General features: G+C 42.2%; 2 protein-coding genes across 11 annotated transcripts in view; one reads left to right on the forward strand and one right to left on the reverse strand.

The window, feature by feature from the left end:
- Window positions 1-480: 480 nt before the first annotated feature.
- LOC140105997 (uncharacterized) lies at window positions 481-12487 on the reverse strand. 7 transcript variants are annotated; one of them, XR_011850696.1, is made up of 5 exons: window positions 8358-12487; window positions 8005-8069; window positions 3870-3961; window positions 1463-1514; window positions 481-871 (listed from the first exon to the last, which is right to left on the reverse strand). XR_011850696.1 is itself a non-coding variant. In XM_072130143.1 (4 exons), the coding sequence occupies exons 1-4, from the start codon at window positions 8143-8145 to the stop codon at window positions 866-868; spliced, it is 291 nt and encodes a 96-aa protein (XP_071986244.1). In that variant the 5' UTR covers window positions 8146-8535; the 3' UTR covers window positions 481-865. The 7 variants fall into 7 exon arrangements, 2 of the variants coding, with proteins under 2 accessions (XP_071986244.1, XP_071986243.1); XR_011850695.1 differs by having other exon boundaries at window positions 8005-12487; XM_072130143.1 differs by having other exon boundaries at window positions 8005-8535.
- LOC140105996 (guanylate cyclase 2G-like) overlaps window positions 8499-21831 on the forward strand; it is a 57728-nt gene continuing 44395 nt past the window's right edge. Inside the window, exons 1-3 of one of the 4 annotated variants that reach the window (XM_072130141.1) lie at window positions 8499-8876; window positions 14139-14446; window positions 21144-21492. In XM_072130141.1, the coding sequence (XP_071986242.1) occupies window positions 14261-14446; window positions 21144-21492 (535 nt within the window). In that variant the 5' untranslated portion in view covers window positions 8499-8876; window positions 14139-14260. Of the gene's footprint in view, window positions 8877-12336; window positions 12606-14138; window positions 14447-21143; window positions 21493-21831 lie in introns of those variants that run through there. The other 3 variants (XR_011850694.1, XM_072130139.1, XM_072130140.1) reach the window with 3 other exon arrangements.

Consider the following 21831-nt stretch of genomic DNA (forward strand, 5'->3'; position numbering starts at 1 on the left):
TATGAGCGCGAGTTACAGCGCATTGATAATGAGTGGGAGGTGGACAAAGGAGACCCCCCAACTAAAAAGAAGCCCCCTCCTGTAGAGGCTGCTGAGGAGTCAGATATGGAGACTGGTGGTGTACAGGGAGACTCTGACTCATGATGATGGGGGTCGCTGCTCTGTCTTTCTGTTTCCTTATGATGGCTGGGTTCTCTGTAAAAGTTGCTTCTAGCAATGTTAACAGCATTAAAGTAAGAAGGACTAGACACGCCGTGTATGACCACCTGAGATATCTGGACGCTGATGTTATCTTCCTGCAGGAGACCCGTCTGACCACCTTAGGGCATCTCCGTGAGGCTGAGCGTGAGTGGCGGTCTGGTCCTTCTTACTGGAAGTAAGATTCTGATTTCTGCTGCACACTGGAATGGAGGGTTCAGGTGCTCTGGAGAGGGTCCCAACCCCGTATCGTATAGAAATTATGCAACTCCAGTCACACTGTTAAGTAATCTTTGAATTTATTTTTACACAAACTCCAATTGTGACGTTTCGGTCTGTGTTAGACCTTCATCAGACTCTGTGGGTACAATAGGTGCATATTATAGTGGATACAAGGTTTCAAAATATACAAATATATACATATATACAAAATTGTTTAGAAAACATTCTGATATTCTCAGCACATGTGTGTAAGCATAATATTTATATTGTGGAATAACATCATTATAACAATATCATGACAGAAAATACAGGATCACCAAAGAATTTTTTAAACAAGGTAGTATAATCGTGCGGAAGGTAGATAGACTTCGGCTTGCCATGGAAGGGACTACTTTGTGAGAGGCGAAAACATGTGCTGGGGATCTCCAATCACAGGGTACATATATTAAACCTGGTCAGGAAAAAGAGAAAAACAGCTTACCAGTTTGTCTTATAGAAATGGGGATCAAGGTGGTGGCATGTAGCCCTGGAGCACCGAGGAGCAGGAATTGCGGTCGTAGCCGCTCTGGGAAAGAGGTGCTGTGTGTCTCATGGTGCCGGCATCTCTAAAAAGCCTCCGTGGAGGAGGTGGGAGGGAACTTCCGGCTTCGGGCCGGAGTACTTCCGGTTGCCGACCGGAAGTTATGGTATATGCGTTCCATTGTTGGAACGCATGTGCGCGCATGCGCACAAGAAGTTCGGATCGTAGTGGGCGAGGACCGGGAGGAGGAGACATCGCGGTCGCGATTTGAAGAATGGGTAAGTATCTAGGGATATAGGTATAGTATATGTTTAGTTGATGCAGAAGAGGGGCTGGTTGATCAACATACAGAGGAAAACAGTATAATGACTTGGAGACTGATGACAGAGGGGTATTGGCTGTCGGAGCAGAGAAAATAGAGTCAGGTATATAGATAGAATATAGGGTGGATGGAATGGGGAGAAGGAAGATTAAGGCATGGGGAAAAAGGGAAAGGTAGCACACGGGGGATAGGGTTGTTACCCATCCTTGGACGTGCTGCGCAGGTAGTCCCATCTTCCTTGTCTTATCGTCTCTGTGGGAAATAAGTTGGTACGATGTTATATCAATAGTTTATGCATTCAACAAAAACTCTGTATGCTATAGTCCCGGTTGAGTCCATCTGGTTGCAGAGTTTGTAATGTGTGAATCCAATAGGATTCACGCTTTTTTAGAAGGGCAACTCGATACCCTCCTCTCCTTGGTGTCTCAATCCGATCGATAATCTGAAATGTGAGTTGGTTAATTGAGTGTCTGGCCTCTGAGAAATGAGCTGGAATGGGAAGCAATATGTTGTTCAAACGGATGGTGGATTTGTGTTTGGACACCCTGTCACGTATCTTCTGTGTTGTCTCTCCTATATAGCCAAGGCCGCATGGGCACTTGATGAGGTAGATACAGTAGTCTGTGTCACAGGTATAGTATCCTCTTATCGGGTAGCGTTTGCCTGACAGTGGGTGTGTGAATGAATCACCTCTGTGCACGTTGGTACATTGGGTGCAGTGTCGGCATGGGAAAGTGCCTTTTTTGGGGGTCTGTAAAAAAGTTTGTCGGGGTACTTTGGTTATTGTGCCCAGGTCAGCTTTAACAAGTTTGTCTCTTAGATTGTGGGGTCTCTTAAAGCATGGTAAGAACGGGTGTTGAAATTCAACTACGGATGGATGCCCTTTGTTGAGGATGGACCAGTGTTTTCTGATGGATTGGTGGATCTTATATGCACTGGGGTGGTATGAGTGTACAAAGGGAATACGTGGTGGTTTATTTTGTTGCGGGCGTGGTTGTCGGGTTCTATGGATGTCTAGGGTGTTCGTGGGATAACCTCTGTTAGTAAACCTGGTTTCCATCTCTTTAAGGCGTATATCGACTAGTTCCGGTTTGCTGACTATGCGTTCAACTCTACTAAATTGGGAAAAGGGTAGTGAGGTTTTGGTGGATTTTGGGTGATAGCTGGTAAAATGTAGCAGGTTATTGCGATCGGTGGGTTTGGTGTATATGTCAGTCCAGAGTGTGCCATCGCTGTTTTTGTTGACCAATGTATCCAGGAATTGTATCTTATTGGGATCGTGGTGGATGGTAAATTATAGTTCGGGTCGGATGGAGTTGAGGTAGTGTAGGAACTCTAGGAGTGAAATTTCAGTGCCCTCCCATACACAGAATATGTCATCTATATAACGTTTCCAAATATGGCAATGTTCTGAAAATATGTGGTTGGGATAGATGTAGGATTCCTCGAAGTCTGACATGTATGTATTGGCGTAGGGGGGGGCTACATTTGAGCCCATGGCGGTACCCTGTCTTTGTATGTAAAAGGTGTCTTGAAACATAAAGTAGTTTTCGGTGAGTACTAAATGTAAAAGGTCCATGATGAAGTCTATTTCAGATTGTTGGTATTCATGTAGAGTGAGTAATCTCTGTACAGCTGCTATGCCTAAGTCATGTCTGATGGATGTGTAAAGGCTATTGACGTCAAACGTGGCAAGGATGGTATCGGGGTGTAGTCTGTGAATGTCTTTGATGAGTTGGAGGAATTCTGATGTATCTAGAAGAAAAGACTTGGTGGTTTTTACCAGTGGGGTGAGGATTTTTTCTAATAGGATGGATAGTGGTGAGAGGACCGAATCAGTGGATGCAACAATGGGGCGACCAGGAGGATTGTTAAGATTCTTGTGGATCTTGGGCAATGTGTAGATGACTGGGATAATAGGGTTAGTTTTGGTAAGGAATCTACGTGTGTCCCAGTTAATGATGCCCAGATTGGTGTATTTGTCTAAGACTCTTTGTATTTCGGTAGCAATTCTACTGGTAGGGTTCCTGTCTAGCTTGTTGTAGATGGTAGTATCATTTAATTGGGACAATATCTCGTTGATGTATTTGTCTTTGTCTTGTATCACTATGGCACCCCCTTTATCAGCGGGTTTAATTATGATGTTTTTGTTAGACATGAGATTGGAGAGGGCAGTTCTGTCGCTGCTTGAGAGATTTTGTGGTGCGTGTATCTGTTTGTTATTGATGTTGCGTCTGAAGTTAGTGACGTCTTTTTGGATGAGTGATATAAAAGTTTCAACTGCATGTGAGTTCTTGGGGGGCATGAATGTGCTTTTGTTCCTGAGACCTAGGTTCCGTATGTTTATGGGGCATGTTGGGTTGGCGGAGGTAGCGGGAGTGTCAATTGGTGATGGCTCTGAGAAGTGTGCTTTGAGTCTTATGTTTCGATAGAATTTTTGGAGGTCCATGTCTAGATTAAAGGTGTCATATCTGTAGGAGGGGCAGAAAGACAGACCTTTCTGAAGTAGGAGGAGTTCTGCTGGACTTAGGGATGTGGATGAAATGTTGACTACCAAGGAGGTGTTCCTACCTGGGATTTGGTCAATTGGAAGTGATGGGTCCCTACCTGGGATCGAGTTGCCATCGTTGGGGGTTGATCTCGGGCGATGTCTCTTGCTCCTCCTCGTCTTCCTCTTGGTGGGCGTCCCCGATTTGTACCTAAAAAAGAAAAAGTTGACTGGTCTTGGTATTCCCCTTCCAGGCTCGAAGCTGAAGAGGTGGCGGGTGATCTGTATCTTCGTCGACGAGATTTGTATGACTGAAAGTTGTCCTGCCATTTATAGACCCTGTCGTTGAGGTAATCGTCTGCGTCTCTGAAGAACTTCTGGCGCTTTTTGGTTTCCTGTTCTTTCTTGAATGTATCAAGGGATGTCTTTAGTTTGGTCTGTAAGGATGAAAATTCTTCAGTAGGAACTGTTGTCTGAAGTTGAGTTTCTATGCTGGAAACTTTTTCTTGGAGGTTAGCAATCTCCTTGTGTAGAAATTCAACGGTGAGGGTCATTAAATCAAGGGAGCACTTGTTCAGGATCTGTTCAAATTTCGAGCAGAATTCCTTATTATCTTTGAAGAAGGTCGGTCTGAGGGGGACCCGTAGTCCTCTAGGTATGCGTTGGACTTTCAAGTACTCTGATAGGGTGGCACAGTGAAGTTGGGAATTCAAGGCCTGTTTCGATGTTCGTTCAAAGTCTCTAACTTTGAACTCATTGGATTGAATATGTAGAAATTCTGTTGAGATTGTGGGCTGTGACAGGATATCAGCCGTTTCTTCACAGTTATATGAAAAGGTTCCTAGTGGCATTGTATAATAGGTGCCATCTTACTGGTCACTGGCTGTGGAGCCGTACGCCGGGGTCGCCATACTGTTTAACACCACAGACGTGACGGTGCACAGGCTGACGGAGGTCGCTATGGGGAGGTGCCTGGTGCTAGAAGTGACCATCCATGGTAGGCGGCTCCGGCTGATCAACATCTATGGCCCACAGACAGTGACAGGGAGAATCCAGCTGTTCAATGAGGTGCAGCAATATCTTTTCACCTCGATCCCTGTGATAATGGCGGGCGACTTTAATGTTAACATGACATCGGGTGACAGGTCCTCGGGCAGAGCAGTGGTCAGAGACTCCAAAGTACTACAGAACATCGTATCACAGGCCAATCTATGTGATGTATTCACCCTGGATGGTAGGACACCTAAGTACACATACTCCTGTGCTGACAGACACAGCAGAATTGATATGGCTTTTGTGAGTCCCTCAGAGAATGTAAGTGGGATGAGTGAGAGAGTTGTCCCATATTCTGACCATCTTGTCTTATTGTTTCACCTCGGAGCCACTAACCGCTCTGATATTGGACGGGGGTTATGGAGGCTTAATTCCAGCATCGTGGATGATGTCTATGTCCAGAATTGCATCCACTCTTTTTCAGGACCAGCTCCAGAGACAGGACTTCTATGACAACATATCTGACTGGTGGGAGAACGTCAAGGAGGAGATCAAGTCCCTCTTAAAGAGACTGTCGGTGAAGAAGGGTAAGAGTAAGTACAGCCAGTATCTCACGCTGCGGAAAGAATTGGAGTCACTGTATTCGGCGGGTGGGGATGACAAACAAAAGATTGACCGACTGAAGTCTGAAATAAAGCAGTATCAGTACAGCCGCTACACGTCCCTGGTGATGGAGAGAGATTACGGGACTCTGGGCGTCCCTGATTTGTATGAAAGTTGCCGGGAACGTGTGGCCAAGAAATTGATCACATGTCTCACTGACTCCCAGGGTGTTTTGCAGGAATCTCGGGAGGGTATCCTGGGGGTGGTGAGATCCTACTATGCTGAGTTATTTCAGAAAAAGGTTTTGGATAAAGAGAAAGTGGCCCAATTCTTGGAGGCAACTCCAGGCCCTGACACTAGAGATTTGGATTTCTCTTCTTTAACAGCAGGAATAACAGAGGAGGAGGTTAAAGAGGCCATTGATAAGTTACATCTGAAGAAGGCACCAGGTCCTGATGGGTTAACATGTGAATTTTATAGGACATTTAGAGACCTCTTAGCCCCGATCCTTGTGGATGTATTTACCAATTGTCTAGAAAATCACCTGATGCCTCCATCCATGAGTGTCCTCCCTTATTCTGCTGTCCAAAGGTAAAGAGCCTAGTGACATCAAGAACTGGAGGCCGATCGCCCTCTTGAATGTTGATAGGAAAATTCTGGCAAAAATTCTGTTTTCTAGATTAGTCTGTTTGTCCCCGGCACTGTTATCAGGCTCTCAGTACGGCACAGTAAAAGGGCGGAACATCTCTGGAGCAGTCATCTCCATAAGAGAGATGTTTGAGAGATGTAAAGCTCGGAGGTGTGGGAGATATGTTGCAGGTCTGGACCAGGCTAAAGCCTTTGACAGGGTTGATCACGATTATCTATGGGCCACTTTGTCAAAGTACGGTATTCCTGTACATAGGGGGCAGTATTATAGTTGTTATATTCTTGTACATAGGGAGCAGTATTGTAGTAGTTATATTCTATGTACAAGAATATAACTACTATAATACTGCCCCCTATGTACAAGAATATAACTACTATAATACTATGTACTGGAATATAACTACTATAATACTGCCTCCTATGTACAAGAATATAACTACTATAATACTGCCCCCTATGTACAAGAATATAACTACTATAATACTGCCCCCTATGTACAAGAATATAACTACTATAATACTGCCCCCTATGTACAAGAATATAACTACTATAATACTGCCCCCTATGTACAAGAATATAACTACTATAATACTGCACCCTATGTACAAGAATATAACTGCCATAATACTGCGCCCTATGTACAACAATATAACTATAATACTTCCCCCTATGTGCAAGAATATAACTAGTATAATACTGCCCCCTATGTACAAGACTATAACTACTATAATACTGCTCCTATGTACAAGAATATAAGCACTATAATACTGCCCCCTATGTACAAGAATATAACTACAATAAGTAATAAGAACATATCCTAAACTCAAGATTTCTACGTAATTGTACAAGATGATACAAGGCATAATATATGTTATATTCCTTTACATAATGCATAACACTGCCCCCTATGATAAGATTATAACTACTATAATACTGCCCCCTATGTACTGGAATATAACTACTATAATACTGCCTCCTATGTACAAGAATATAACTACTATAATACTGCCCCCTATGTACAAGAATATAACTACTATAATACTGCCCCCTATGTACAAGAATATAACTACTATAATACTGCCCCCTATGTACAAGAATATAACTACTATAATACTGCCCCCTATGTACAGGAATATAACTACTATAATACTGCCCCCTATGTACAAAAATATAACTACTATAATACTGCCCCTATGTACAAGACTATAACTACTATAATACTGCCCCCTATGTACAAGAATATAACTATTATAATACTGCCCCTCTGTACAAGACTATAACTACTATAATACTGCCCCCTATGTACAAGAATATAACTACTATAATACTGCCCCTATGTACAAGAATATAACTACTATAATACTGCACTCTATGTACAAGAATATAACTACTATAATACTGCACCCTATGTACAAGAATATAACTGCCATAATACTGTGCCCTATGTACAACAATATAACAACTATAATACTTACCCCTATGTGCAAGAATATAACTAATATAATACTGCCCCCTATGTACAAGACTATAACTACTATAATACTGCCCCCTATGTACAAGAATATAACTACTATAATACTGCCCCCTATGTACAGGAATATAACTACTATAATACTGCCCCCTATGTACAAGAATATAACTGCCATAATACTGCCCCCTATGTACAAGAATATAACTACTATAATACTGCCCCCTATGTACAAGAATATAACTACTATAATACTGCTCCCTATGTACAAGAATATAACTACTATAATACTGCCCCCTATGTATAAGAATATAACTACTATAATACTGCCCCCTATGTACAAGAATATAACTACTATAATACTGCCCCCTATGTACAAGAATATAACTACTATAATACTGCCCCCTATGTACAAGAATATAACTGCCATAATACTGCCCCCTATGTACAAGAATATAACTACTATAATACTGCCCCCTATGTACAAGAATATAACTACTATAATGTACAAAAAAAGAAAGAAAAATTTGGTAACAGCTCACCCTTCGTAGATTGTGGTTATTCGTGGTGCAGATCCAAGGCCAGGTGCACGGCAAAGTCCCGTTCACTGATCCGGTAACATTCAGTGATGAGTAAATGAGAAAAAGAAAAAAAGAGAGAAAAAAGCCGGGACACCGGCACATATGTGGAAAAATCCAAGGGTAAGCGGCCAGGTAAAATAAAGTAGGAGTTTATTAGAAAAACATATTAAAAGACATGTGCTTCATGGCATGTAGAAGCATGGACACAGCAAAGGCAGTATAACACGGAGAGAAAAAAAAAAGGGGGGGAAGGGGGGGGTAGCAAGGGTAACGCGTTTCGGACTATTGGGGGAAATCTCAGTCCTTAGTCATACCTAGTTTTGCTTAGACGTCCTCACCTAAGTTAAGTAGTGTTTACTCATGTGTGTGTGAGTAGATTTCCGGCATGAAGAATACACGCCTACACAAAGGTGGGGGGGAAAAAGGAGTAAAACCGTGGGGATCGGCTAGAGAAAGGAAACAAAAACATATTTTGGATGATAAGACAGGATAATTTAGTAGAAATATAGTAGGTCCTGTCTATAGTTTAAACCTTTTGGATATCGAGTGTCAAGGTTTAAAATCCAATAAGCTTCTTTGGAGAGAAGCAATTTTTTCCAATCGCCTCCTCTGGGCGGACGTGTGACCTGTTCTATCGCGACAACCTGCATTGTGGTGGTACTGCCAGCATGGAGTTCCTTAAAGTGTCTGGAGACTCCCGAGGAATTCCGTGTGCTGGAAATAGTTTTGGGGTTCGCTGCGGTGACATGCTCACTAATGCGGTCTTTAAGCTTCCTCATAGTACATCCTATGTATTGAAGTGTACATTTTGTACATTGTATGAGATAAACTAGGTGAGTAGATTCACAGTTCATATAAGTTTTGATGTTATAGGAATTATTAGTACTATATGAGGAGAAGCATGTAGTTTTGTGCATATATCTACAGATATTGCAGCGTGTCCCACCACAACAAAAACTGCCAGTGGTTTGGAGCCATGTGTTCTTGTTTTTATGTGAGGAGTTGGAAAAAGTATTAGGGGAAAGAATGTCCCCCAAATTTTTAGCTTTAGTAGACACGAAGGAGACACCTTTATCCAAAATTTTAGCAAGTGTGGGTTCATGTTGGAGAAGAGGTAAGTGTCTTTTTATGATGTCAGTAATGGCGTAGAACTGTGTGCTAAACTCAGAGCTAAATGTAAGTTGGGGTCTATCTGATGTGGTGTTGGTGGTGGTTTGTAGGTAGTCTGACCGTGTTTTCCTACTCACTATGTACATGGCCCGTTTGCATAACTTTTTGGAATAACCCCTATGTAGGAGTCTTTGGGTTATGGTGTGGCATTCTGTTCTGTATTGGGACCCGGTGGAGCAGGCTCTTTTGGCCCGGACATATTCACCTATGGGCAAATTTTTAATTGTGTGTGGAGCATGGCAGCTTTTAGAATGCAAGAGAGTGTTGCCTGACGTTTTTTTGCGAAAAAGTGCAGTTTGCACTTTACCCGTTGAGTTGTCTCCCACTAGAGAAACATCCAAAAAAGAAATTTGGTTGCCTCCAAACTCATAAGTAAATTTAAGATTGTAGGGGTTATTATTGATATACTGGATAAAGTTGATGACTGTCTCCTGGTCCGAAGTCCAGACCAGGAGACAGTCATCAATGTATCTGCCATACCATGAGATACAATCCGAGAAGGGATTGTGAGAAGAAAATAGGTGATGTTCCTCCCAATGGGCCATATAGAGGTTGGCAAGCGAAGGTGAAAAACTAGCACCCATTGGGCAACCCAACTTTTGGAGGTAGAACCTGGTGTTAAACATAAAGTAATTATTGGATAGTAAGAAAGATAAAACAGAAATCATATAATTCTGTAAGGTGAGGTCATAATTACTATATTTTCTTAAATGGTATTCAAGGGCTTGGTTGGCAAGATTATGTGGGATAGAGGTGTAGAGGGCGGAAACATCACATGACAGCCAGTTTGAAGAAGGGGACCAATCGAAGTCATTCATGATTGACAGGACTGTTTTAGAGTCTTGTAGAAATCCTGGCAGGCGAAAAACCAGCGGCTGTAAAAGTCTATCGAGCCAGGCACCCAATTTTTCGGTTAATGACCCCATACTGGATACAATGGGTCTGAGTGGGGGTGGAAAGTCAGGCTTGTGCGTCTTAGGTAGGGCATAGAATGAGGGAATAATAGGATCCTTCGGGAGTAAAAATTCACTTGTTTTCTCATCAAAAATTTTTAAGGAGAAGCCTTCTTGTAATAAAGATTGTAAATTCTTTGTGATGGTTGGAGTGGGATCTTGAGTTAATTGTTGGTACACATCAGTGTCATTTAGCAGCTTTTCGACCTCCTGAAGATACAGGTTCCTATCTAGAACTACTACAGAACCTCCTTTATCGGAAGGACGTATATAGATATATGGATTATTGCTTAATTGTTGTAAAGCTTTGCGTTCCTGTGTAGTGAGATTGGAGGGTAACAAGGTTGATGAAGATTTGACAGATAAGTTTTTCAGTTCCTCTTCTACGACCTCCTGAAACAAATCCATTTCCGTTGTTCTACTTTTGATTGGATAAAAGGAGGTGTTGGTGGTATTGACAAGATGTGAAGTGTCAAGGATAGGTACAGGATTATCCGTGGCCGTGTCCAGTTCGAGTAAATTCATCAGGGTAGTATTATCCTGGAAGGTATTTTTAGGGTTAAACTTTTCTTTGCCCTTGGTGTTTGTGGGTGAAAACGATTGATGGGCAACGGTTCTTGTGCTGTTTTCATCAGGGGTGAAAAAATGTTTCTTTACTGTTAAGAGTCGCATGAATTTGTTGACATCCTTGATGGTTCTATAAAGGTTCATATTGTTTGTTGGTGCAAAGGACAACCCCTTATTTAGTAATCTGAGTTGACTCTGGGAGAGAATACAAGCTGACATATTGATGACACTAGTGTTAGTTGTGCCATGAGTAGTTGGAATGTCTTGCGATGATTGAGAATTCATGTGAATTTGCTTCCTGGGGCCATCTTTCTCGAGTAAGTCGCTGGATAGGGCAGAAGGAAAACTTATTTTTTGGTCTGGCGTGTGGTATAATTTCTGGACTGAGTGTCCTTTGGAATGTTTCCTGCCCGACCTTCTGGGTTTTTTAAGGGTTTTTTCCCAGTACCCTTGTCGTTTTTTTGGGGCATACTGGTTGTGGAATCTTTTTCGGTATCAGACGTATCGGTATCGGGTTCCGAGTCTAATTCAGACGATGAAAAAGTGACTTTGGGTTTTGGTTTTTTATTTCTGGGTTTGCGTCTAAGGATAGATTTGTATCTTGATTGTCCTGGTTTGAGGTATACTTGATTGGAAGAATAGTCTTCTAGGTCTCTGTTGAATTTGTCCCTTTTGGTGCTGGTAATTTGAGTTTCCAAGATGTTTAATTTTTCCTCCAACTTCTGATGTGCCGTAATATAATATTCAAATGTAACAAAAGGTTGTAATTGACTTTGTAATGAATCGATTTCCTCTTGTAGGCTTTTGAGCTGTTCTTGTTCATTCTGTATTATTAGCGACATGAGTTGTAAAGAGCAATTGGATAGAATTTTGTTCCACTGGACTTCGAATTCCTCCTTCTGAATAGTGGAGGGAAATTTTTTGATGCGGAGTCCGCGAGGTATCATGTCTTTAGCAATATAGTTTTGTAAAGTGGTACAATCCCACCACAATCTTAGTTGGTTTGTGGAGCAATCCTCTAATTTACATAGGAGGTTGCGCATCATAAATTCAGAGTCCTGACTGGGATCAGTTTGGGAAAAAAGTGCAAGGGCTTTATTTAAGCGTATAGGATTGTCCAGAGGAGGTAACAACGGTGTAGCCGTACCGCTGCTGCCTGCCGTGTCCATGATGTGGCCTGTCTTACCCAATGGAATATTAAAAAGTACACAAAAGAAGAAAGAAAAAAGGATCTTCTTAGGATTTGTTTATGTAAACATGTGTAAACATATACGTTCCACATTAACTGGCCAAGTGGACTTTACGGAAGTCCTATGTAGTCCATGGGATGCAACAATGTCGACGCCCTTGAACTTAGTAATATTATGCAGTTGTCCAATACAGTCCTGTGGAAACTGAGGGCTTGACTTGGTGGGGAGCACGTGAAACCAGTACCGATAACAATCATGTACAAAAAAAGAAAGAAAAATTTGGTAACAGCTCACCCTTCGTAGATTGTGGTTATTCGTGGTGCAGATCCAAGGCCAGGTGCACGGCAAAGTCCCGTTCGCGATAGAACAGGTCACACGTCCGCCCAGAGGAGGCGATTGGAAAAAATTGCTTCTCTCCAAAGAAGCTTATTGGATTTTAAACCTTGACACTCGATATCCAAAAGGTTTAAACTATAGACAGGACCTACTATATTTCTACTAAATTATCCTGTCTTATCATCCAAAATATGTTTTTGTTTCCTTTCTCTAGCCGATCCCCACGGTTTTACTCCTTTTTCCCCCCCACCTTTGTGTAGGCGTGTATTCTTCATGCCGGAAATCTACTCACACACACATGAGTAAACACTACTTAACTTAGGTGAGGACGTCTAAGCAAAACTAGGTATGACTAAGGACTGAGATTTCCCCCAATAGTCCGAAACGCGTTACCCTTGCTTCCCCTCTCCTTCCCCCCCTTTTTTTTTCTCTCCGTGTTATACTGCCTTTGCTGTGTCCATGCTTCTACATGCCATGAAGCACATGTCTTTTAATATGTTTTTCTAATAAACTCCTACTTTATTTTACCTGGCCGCTTACCCTTGGATTTTTCCACATATGTGCCGGTGTCCCGGCTTTTTTCTCTCTTTTTTTCTTTTTCTCATAACTACTATAATACTGCTTCTTATGTACAAGAATATAACTACTATAATACTGCCCCCTATGTATAAGAATATAACTACTATAATACTGCCCCCTATGTACAAGAATATAACTACTATAATACTGCCCCCTATGTACAAGAATATAACTACTATAATACTGCCCCCTATGTACAAGAATATAACTACTATAATACTGCCCCCTATGTACAAGAATATAACTACTATAATACTGCCCCCTATGTACAAGAATATAACTACTATAATACTGCTCCCTATGTACAAGAATATAACTACTGTACTATAATACTGCCCCCTATGTATAAGAATATAACTACTATAATACTGCCCCCTATGTACAAGAATATAACTACTATAATACTGCCCCCTATGTACAAGAATATAACTACTATAATACTGACCCCTATGTACAAGAATATAACTACTATAATACTGCCCCCTATGTACAAGAATATAACTACTATAATACTGCCCCCTATGTACAAGAATATAACTACTATAATACTGCCCCCTATGTACAAGAATATAACTACTATAATACTGACCCCTATGTACAGGAATATAACTACTATAATACTGACCCCTATGTACAGGAATATAACTACTATAATACTGACCCCTATGTACAAGAATATAACTACTATAATACTGACCCCTATGTACAAGAATATAACTACTATAATACTGCCCCCTATGTACAAGAATAGAACTACTATGATACTGCTCCCTATGTACAAGAATATAACTACTATAATACTGCCCCCTATTTATAAGAATATAACTACTATAATACTACCCCCTATGTACAAGAATATAACTACTATAATACTGCATCCTAATGAATTAAGAAAAATACATAGGAATATTATTTCTTGGGGATTTACGCATTTGAGGTTTTCCCTGTGCAGGTTTGACTCTAATTCTGAGAATCTGGTGAGGACGTCTCGCTTAGATGTAATATTGGGTTATTCTTCGAACTGTGTCTTGGAGCTGCAGTGACTGAATGGTTAAAGTATTAATGGCCGGGGAGAGTGCGGCTGGAGATTGTGGATTTCTTCTCATTAGGATTGTCTAATAGGAGAGATGTAGAAGTCTCCGGGGAGTCACAGTCGGGCTGTGCAAGGTATAAGTAGCAGCAGGGGACGTGGGTGGCTGAGTCTTCCCAGGACCTCTGTGTTGTCCGCCTCGCGTCTCCTCGGTCCGGACAATGTGGCTTCTTTCCTGTGTTACCTTTTTACTGCAACTTTTTCTTTCAGAGCCCCATTTCATCTCCAGTATTAACGCCACTCAAGGGCCACGGTCTTCCAAGATAGTCCTTGGGCTCCAGGCTCCCTGGGACAAGTCCTACCCATTTAGTGTCCAGCGCCTCGGATCGGCCATGCAATTGGCTATCGAGAGGATTAACATGGAGATGGACATGGACTTCCTGGGTAACCGGACGCTGGAGTTTGTCTACGCCGACTGTGGCTGCAACCCCAAGAATTCTCTCTCCGCCTTCATCCGCCAGGTCGAGGAATACAACATCACCGCTCTCTTTGGTCCAGTTTGTCCGGAAGCTGCTGAGGTAAGAGGATGAGAGGCTCCTGCACCTGTAGGACGGGGCCATGTACACACGGGGTGATAGTTATCATGTCTCTGCTGATGCAATGGGGGGGGCCTTATCGTTTTATGACGGAGATGTTTTGGTGTGAATTCCTGTTTTTTTCAGACGCATATCCGGTTCTGCACATGATATTGCAACATTTTTGCAACATCTACAATTTGTATGTTGCAAAAGTATAAAGCTCTGCAACACATTCATCTTGTATATGCAGATGTACAGTATGTTGGTGCCTAAACCTGATTTATCTTGTGACTGAGACATTTCAATCCCAAAATGAATTGCACTTTTCCTCCACTATTAAGCACCAAACTGTGCTTAATTTTTCAGAAAAAAAAATATATATAAAAAGGACCAGGATGTGTAAATGAAAGTTTTTTTGGAAAAGAAATTTACAGTTTACGGGATCTTATAGGCACTGTCTGAGGACAGCCCTGGGGTCCTGATCGGACATCAGGGCTGCCATTGCATAGATTGATGCCTCCCGCAGAAGGGGGCCATTCGTGGGGGAGAGGCCCCTGGAAGATGGTTTAAATGCTGACCGGAGCATTTAACAGGTTAAGCACCTGCAATTGGAGCTTGCAGCCGCAGATGTTACACTGGGCTGCCCACTGTTAGGTACAGCTGACACCGTCATCAGCTCAGCAATGGATAAATCCGCCGCTGAGCATTAATCACCAGAGCTCAGTGATGGATTTATCCGTCGCTGAGCACTAAAAGGTTAAAGGAAACCTACCTAATTAGGCAGATCCCATGGTAGGTTGCTACTCCAGCCCATTTACTTACAGGGTCACCAGAGTTCACTGAAAGTGCATTGTCTGTATATAACGCACTGTGCCATGGTTCACCAAGATTGTGCACCTGAAATTATGTGTCCCTTCCCCGCTCAGGTCCGACAGAGTTCACCTTCTTTTTTGTGGGGCATACAATATAAAAGTTAAATCCCGCACTTAGTTTGATTTTTACCACATCAAAGCCGGCGCCGATGCGCCAAATTCCAACCTGTCGCAATCGCGACTGTCGGCATCTGAGATCAGACTACGATGTATTAAAGTAGCGCCCGGCTGTAAATAATTAATGCGCAGACGGAACTAATCAGTGGGGCGCCATAAAAATGCCGACACAAATGAGATGTGCGCCAAAACTTACATGGACTGCGCCTTTTTTTGTTTACAGACCATTTTTTTCCTGGTCTGTTTAGCGACAAAATTTTCACTTAAAAATGCCGACAAACTCCACATAAATTTGGCGGATGATGTGGAAAATAAAGTCCACGCCTACTTGCACCCAAAAAAGACGGACGAGTCGGGATAGTCGGAAACAACTATTCTTTCTGGTGCCAACTCATTATAAATGATCCACAACAATAATGCGCCCCAAAAAAGTGAGTTCCCGACATTTTATGGCGCAGGTACGATAATACATCTGCCCCGGGATATTTCAGGTTAGTGGTTAATTTTTGTTGATGTGTTATGCATATTTATAAAAAAAAAAAGTAAATTGGGAAACATTTTTGAAAAACTCAGCATTTTCAAAAATGAAAACTGACAGCGCTGTACTTGTGTGACATGGAGCACTAATTACCCGTGCATGTGTGGTGTTGGGTGGGAAGGGGTTAAACCTAATGTTCTTACGTCAATGAGTGCAGAGAATGATACCGCACAGTCACATTTACCCCGCACCTTGCCATGTCTTAGGAAATATGGCGCAAAACTCAGACCAAAAAAAACCTGCACAACCTCACACACAAAAACCATTAAAAAAGATAATGCCCCCCAAAGTATTTAGCAGTACGGGGTCTGGGGGTCTGGGGGTTCACGGCTTCTGAGTCTGCGGAGGGGATGTAACCGGGGGATTGATGGAAAGAACAGACAATGAAATGTAGCAGAACATTCCCACAATATTCTGAATAAGAAGAACTGGAATTAATCTAATCATTCCTTTTGGATGTTATCACTGTCAAAACAGAAGACAAAAAGAGAAATGTAAACCATTAGGTCGCGTTCAAATGATGCGTTGCGTTCCGTTTTATGATGCGTTCTTGACGCATTCATAAGGCTTCAGCCGTGATCACATGCTGAGGTTACATTGCGTGTCCACTGCATCTGCTAAAACGCAAAGTGACCTCAGCATGTGACCAAGGCTGAAGCCAGTGGAATGCGTCAAGAACGCATCAAAAAACGTGACGCAACGCATCGTGTAAATACGCCCTCAGGTGAACGTCTTTATTGGTGCTGCCATACGTCGTGTTCTTGGACCATTTTTGGACCCTTTTTAAACTGATGCGTTTTTGTAAGCTTACTATACGTTTGACTGGTTTTAATCTGCTTCACAGCTGCCTACACGTCTAGAAATGAAGGTTCAAAGCAGCCAAACGTGTGGTAAACATAGAAAAATGGACTGAAAATGCATGCTTTATAATGGTCCAAGAATGCGATAGGTGCAGATAGGACACTATGTACAATCTGCTCAGCTCCTCCTGCTCTATAACACTCTGCCTGCATACAGGACACTATGTACAATCTGCTCAGCTCCTCCTGCTCTATAACACTCTGCCTGCAGATAGGACACTATGTACAATCTGCTCACCTCCTCTTGCTCTATAACATTCTGCCTACTGATAGGACACTATGTACAATCTGCTCAGCTGCTCCTGCTCTATAACATACTGCCTGCAGATAGGACACTATGTACAATAATAAGGTATACCTGCGCTGGCTGGAAAGAGTGAGTGTATGTGTGTTATAAAAAGAAGAATTGTGCAAGGGGGAAAGGACTGGACTTCTTAACACTGCGATTATCTCTAAAAAAGACCAGTTGTCATGTTTTGGTGGAACACTAACCTGTAGCACCACTTGTAGCGGGTTTCCGCGGGTCCAGCAAAATGAATCCAACAGTGTGATTTCTTTGGTCCAGGTTCACACTATAGTCCCCGTTGTAGTCCAAGCAATAGTTGAGCAATAGCGAAGCCCCGGCCGGTAGCTCCGCTAAGTCAGACTAGTAAAAACAGATGTACCGGTGACGTCACCCACAAGGTACGGATGGTCCAGAAGGACAAACAGGAATATCCACCGACGCGTTGTCGAAAGCAACGGCTTTCTTCCTCAGGGTAAGATTCCTGGGTCTGGTGATGATGATGGTGTTTATACAGAATCCGACTCTATGGTACTAATCCGTTCTTGAGAGATGTTTCAATGTGAGTTGTTATAATCGTTCCAACATTTAGTCATCTCTGTCTTTGCTCGTTTCACAACTTGAGTTCCTTGCCTCTTGTTTTTATATATATATTTCCTATTACTGCATATGTTTTTGGACCCTGGAATTCTATCTAGTGGGATCGCTCTTAATTTAGTGTTATTCTTTATTGTTCTAAAAAATATTAATGATAAAACCTATTGTGGAAAAAACTTTATTGTGGAAAAAACTTTATTACTTCAGTTAAAAAATATATATATTAAGATATATATGTTCGTTGCTCCATCTTCGGACAGGATGGAGCAAATCTGAACATTGTAAAATATCACAGATTATATACACATCGTACAGTATGTAAGCTGGTCTTATTTATTTATTTTTTATTTAATATTTAAATTTTTTAAGATTTTAATAATAATAGCGGTATTCATAAAAACCAAGGTAAAAATTTGAAAATCAAAAGGCAAATAGCTCAATTTCGCTATTTAAGACGTTGGGTACTAGCGTGTCGAGTTAAAAAATCCAACGACTTTCTACTTATAAAGTTGCCACCCCTCCAGTCTCGTCTCACCTGTTCTATTCCAAATATGACACTACCTTTGATTTGACCATTATGTTTCTCCTTGTAGTGTCGTGATAGGGGGTGGCCCTCAAGTCGTTTAGTTATATTTCTCAGATGTTCCTTTATCCTTAAAATCGTAAAAAATTTAAATATTAAATTAAAAAAAAAATAATAATTAAAAAAAAAAAAAAATTTAAAAGATCAGCTTACATACTGTACGATGTGTATATAATCTGTGATACTTTACAATGTTCAGATTTGCTCCATCCTGTCCGAAGATGGAGCAACGAACATATTTATCTTAATATATATATATTTTAACTGAAGTAATAAAGTTTTTTCCACCATAGGTTTTATCATTAATATTTTTTAGAACAATAAAGAATAACACTAAATTAAGAGCGATCCCACTAGATAGAATTCCAGGGTCCAAAAACATATGCAGTAATAGGAAATATATATATAAAAACAAGAAGCAAGGAACTCAAGTTGTGAAACGAGCAAAGACAGAGATGACTAAATGTTGGAACGATTATAACAACTCACATTGAAACATCTCTCAAGAACGGATTAGTACCATAGAGTACGGATTCTATACAAACACCATCATCATCACCAGACCCAGGAATCTTACCCTGAGGAAGAAAGCCGTTGCTTTCGACAACGCGTCGGTGGATATTCCTGTTTGTCCTTCTGGACCATCCGTACCTTGTGGGTGACGACACCGGTACATCTGTTTTTACTAGTCTGACTTAGCGGAGCTACCGGCCGGGGCTTCGCTATTGCTCAACTATTGCTTGGACTACAACGGGGACTATAGTGTGAACCTGGACCAAAGAAATCACACTGTTGGATTCATTTTGCTGGACCCGCGGAAACCCGCTACAAGTGGTGCTACAGGTTAGTGTTCCACCAAAACATGACAACTGGTCTTTTTTAGAGATAATCGCAGTGTTAAGAAGTCCAGTCCTTTCCCCCTTGCACAATTCTTCTTTTTATAACACACATACACTCACTCTTTCCAGCCAGCGCAGGTATACCTTATTATTGCTCCTTCTTTTAGTTAATAGCGGTGGAGAGGCACACCGCTGATACCAGCGACGGCAACGGTTCCAATCATACCCATAGCGTGCACCCGTGTGATCCTTAACACTATGTACAATCTACTCAGCTCCTCCTGCTCTATAACATGCTGCTTGCAGATAGGACACTATGTACAATCTTCTCAGTCTTCCTGCTCTATAACATGCTGCCTGCAGATAGGACACTATGTACAATCTGCCCTGCTGCTCCTGCTCTATAACAAGCTACCTGCAGACAGGGCACTATGTACAATCTGTCAGCTCCCTCTGCTCTATAACATGTTGCCTGCAGACAGTACACTATGTACAATGTACTCACCTCCTCCTGCTCTATAACATGCTGCCTGCAGATAGGACACTATGTACAATCTGCTCTGCTACTTCTGCTCTACAACAAGCTGCCTGAAGACAGTACACCATGTACAATATTCTCAGATGCTCCTGCTCTATAACATTATTTCTGCAGATAGGACACTATGTCCAATCTGCCCTGCTCTATAACATGCTGCCTGCAGATAGGAATCTATATACAATCTGCTCAGCTCCTCCTGCTCTATAACATGCTGTCTGCAGATAGGACACTATGTACAATCTGCCCAGCTGCTCCTGCTCTATAACATTCTTTTTGCAGACAGGGCACTATATACAATGTGCAATATTCAGGTATAGCAGACTATGATACAGCAGGTGTATACAGTGACATTACTTGTGTCTCATACACATGAACAGCTGATAACTCACCCCCATAACATTCTGCTGGGCTCCATGAGGCACCATTCATCACCGCGCCATGAACCTGCCTGGGGTCCAGCTGCACCCCTTATAGTTATACCCCGGCTTGTAAGGACCATGGGCCACATGTATCACTCATTTTTTTCTGTTGTTTTTGCTCCTTTTCATTCAGGCGCACCGTTTTTGCACCACTTTTGCGATTAAATGCCAAACTAGCCGCGCAGCAAAAATAAGCAGCTTTCCCTCATCTATCTTACCAATCCAGATGTTTTGCTGCGCCTAATGATATTCATCACCTGCAACGTTTTCATTTAGGCGCAAAAACGGGCGCAAAAACACTCCAGCCCGAAGGTGGCGTAAACTGAGAAGAAAGCACTAAGCCCCTTTGCAGAACAGCTCATTTCTAGCAGCAGAGCTCAGCCAGACACTGGAATATATAATAGATACATTAGATACTCTGCAGACAGGAGCTGCAGACTCTATTTACAGTTCATCACCTTCTATTTACAAAACATTCTGCAAAACGCTGAGCTCACAGCAAGAGAGAAGAGAAGTTTGCACAAGTTTGCAGAATGTTTGCAGAACTTTGCAGAATGTTGCAGATACTACATACAAGTGTCCCCCATGTAATTCTGCACAGTATCACCAGTGTATCTGAGGGGGATATTGTGCAGAATTACAGGGGTGCAGCAGGAGACCAGCACTGGGGATCCCCTCTAGGAGAAGCCCCTGCTGAGGAGGTCACTGGGTGCAGGGTGTCACACACCTGGGTGCTGCTGTGAGTGTTATCTTCATTCTGGGCTGTGGGAGAAGCAGAGAGGAGCTTGTAGCAGGATGACATGTAAGTGCCTGAATCTAACATTGTGCCTAAACTGCGCCAAAATTGCGCCTAAACTGATTTAAAGTAAAGTGATTAATAAGAGGCAGAAAATATACTTATCACAGATGGTTGTAGCTTGTGATAATTCTGGCAAAACAGTGCGCCAGAATTTAGGCGCAACCACTACACTTAGGCGCACAAAAGTGATAAATGTGGCCCCATGTGTCATATGGTTCTTCATATCTGAGGCTCCTCGTTTTGTGTACGCAGGTCACCGGCTTGCTGGTCTCCTCATGGAATATTCCAATGTTCGGTTTTGTAAGTCAGACCGCGAAGCTCGATGACTTCCATGTCTACGACACCTACGTGAAAATGGTGTCCCCCCTGCTGCGACTGTACGAAGCTCTGGAGAAAACCTTGACGTATTTCTCCTGGAAGTACGTGGCCTTGTTCGGAGGGTGGTCTGAAGAATCAACCTGGGAGAAAATCGATGAATTGTGGTCGTTACTGGAAAGCCACTTGGTCATAAACTTCACCATCACTGCAAAGATCAAGTCCGACCTGAGAGACCTCAAGAATATGGGGAAGTCCCTCAGCTCAGTGGCTTCACGCGCCAGAGGTAAGACAGAAACAAGGTGGCTGAGTGGGTTTGAATCCCACCCAAGTCAACATCTGCAAAGAGTTTGTATGTTCTCTCCATGTTTGCGTGGGTTTCCTCCGGGTCCTCCGGTTTCCTCCCACACTCCATAACATACTGGTAGGTTGTTTAGATTGTGAGCCCCATGGGGAGAGGGACATGCTTTGTGCGCTATATAATTAAAGAATTATTATTATCCATGGAAAAGACAGAGACAGGTAGATCCAAGGGCTAATACTCTACTCACACCCAGAGCTGCACCTAGATACTTTCTGGATGTCACGCTGGTGCACCATGGATGTCCCCCTATAGCTATGGGTG

Source organism: Engystomops pustulosus, chromosome 11 (genome assembly GCF_040894005.1).
Source record: "Engystomops pustulosus chromosome 11, aEngPut4.maternal, whole genome shotgun sequence".
Classification (NCBI taxonomy): Eukaryota; Metazoa; Chordata; class Amphibia; order Anura; family Leptodactylidae; genus Engystomops; species Engystomops pustulosus.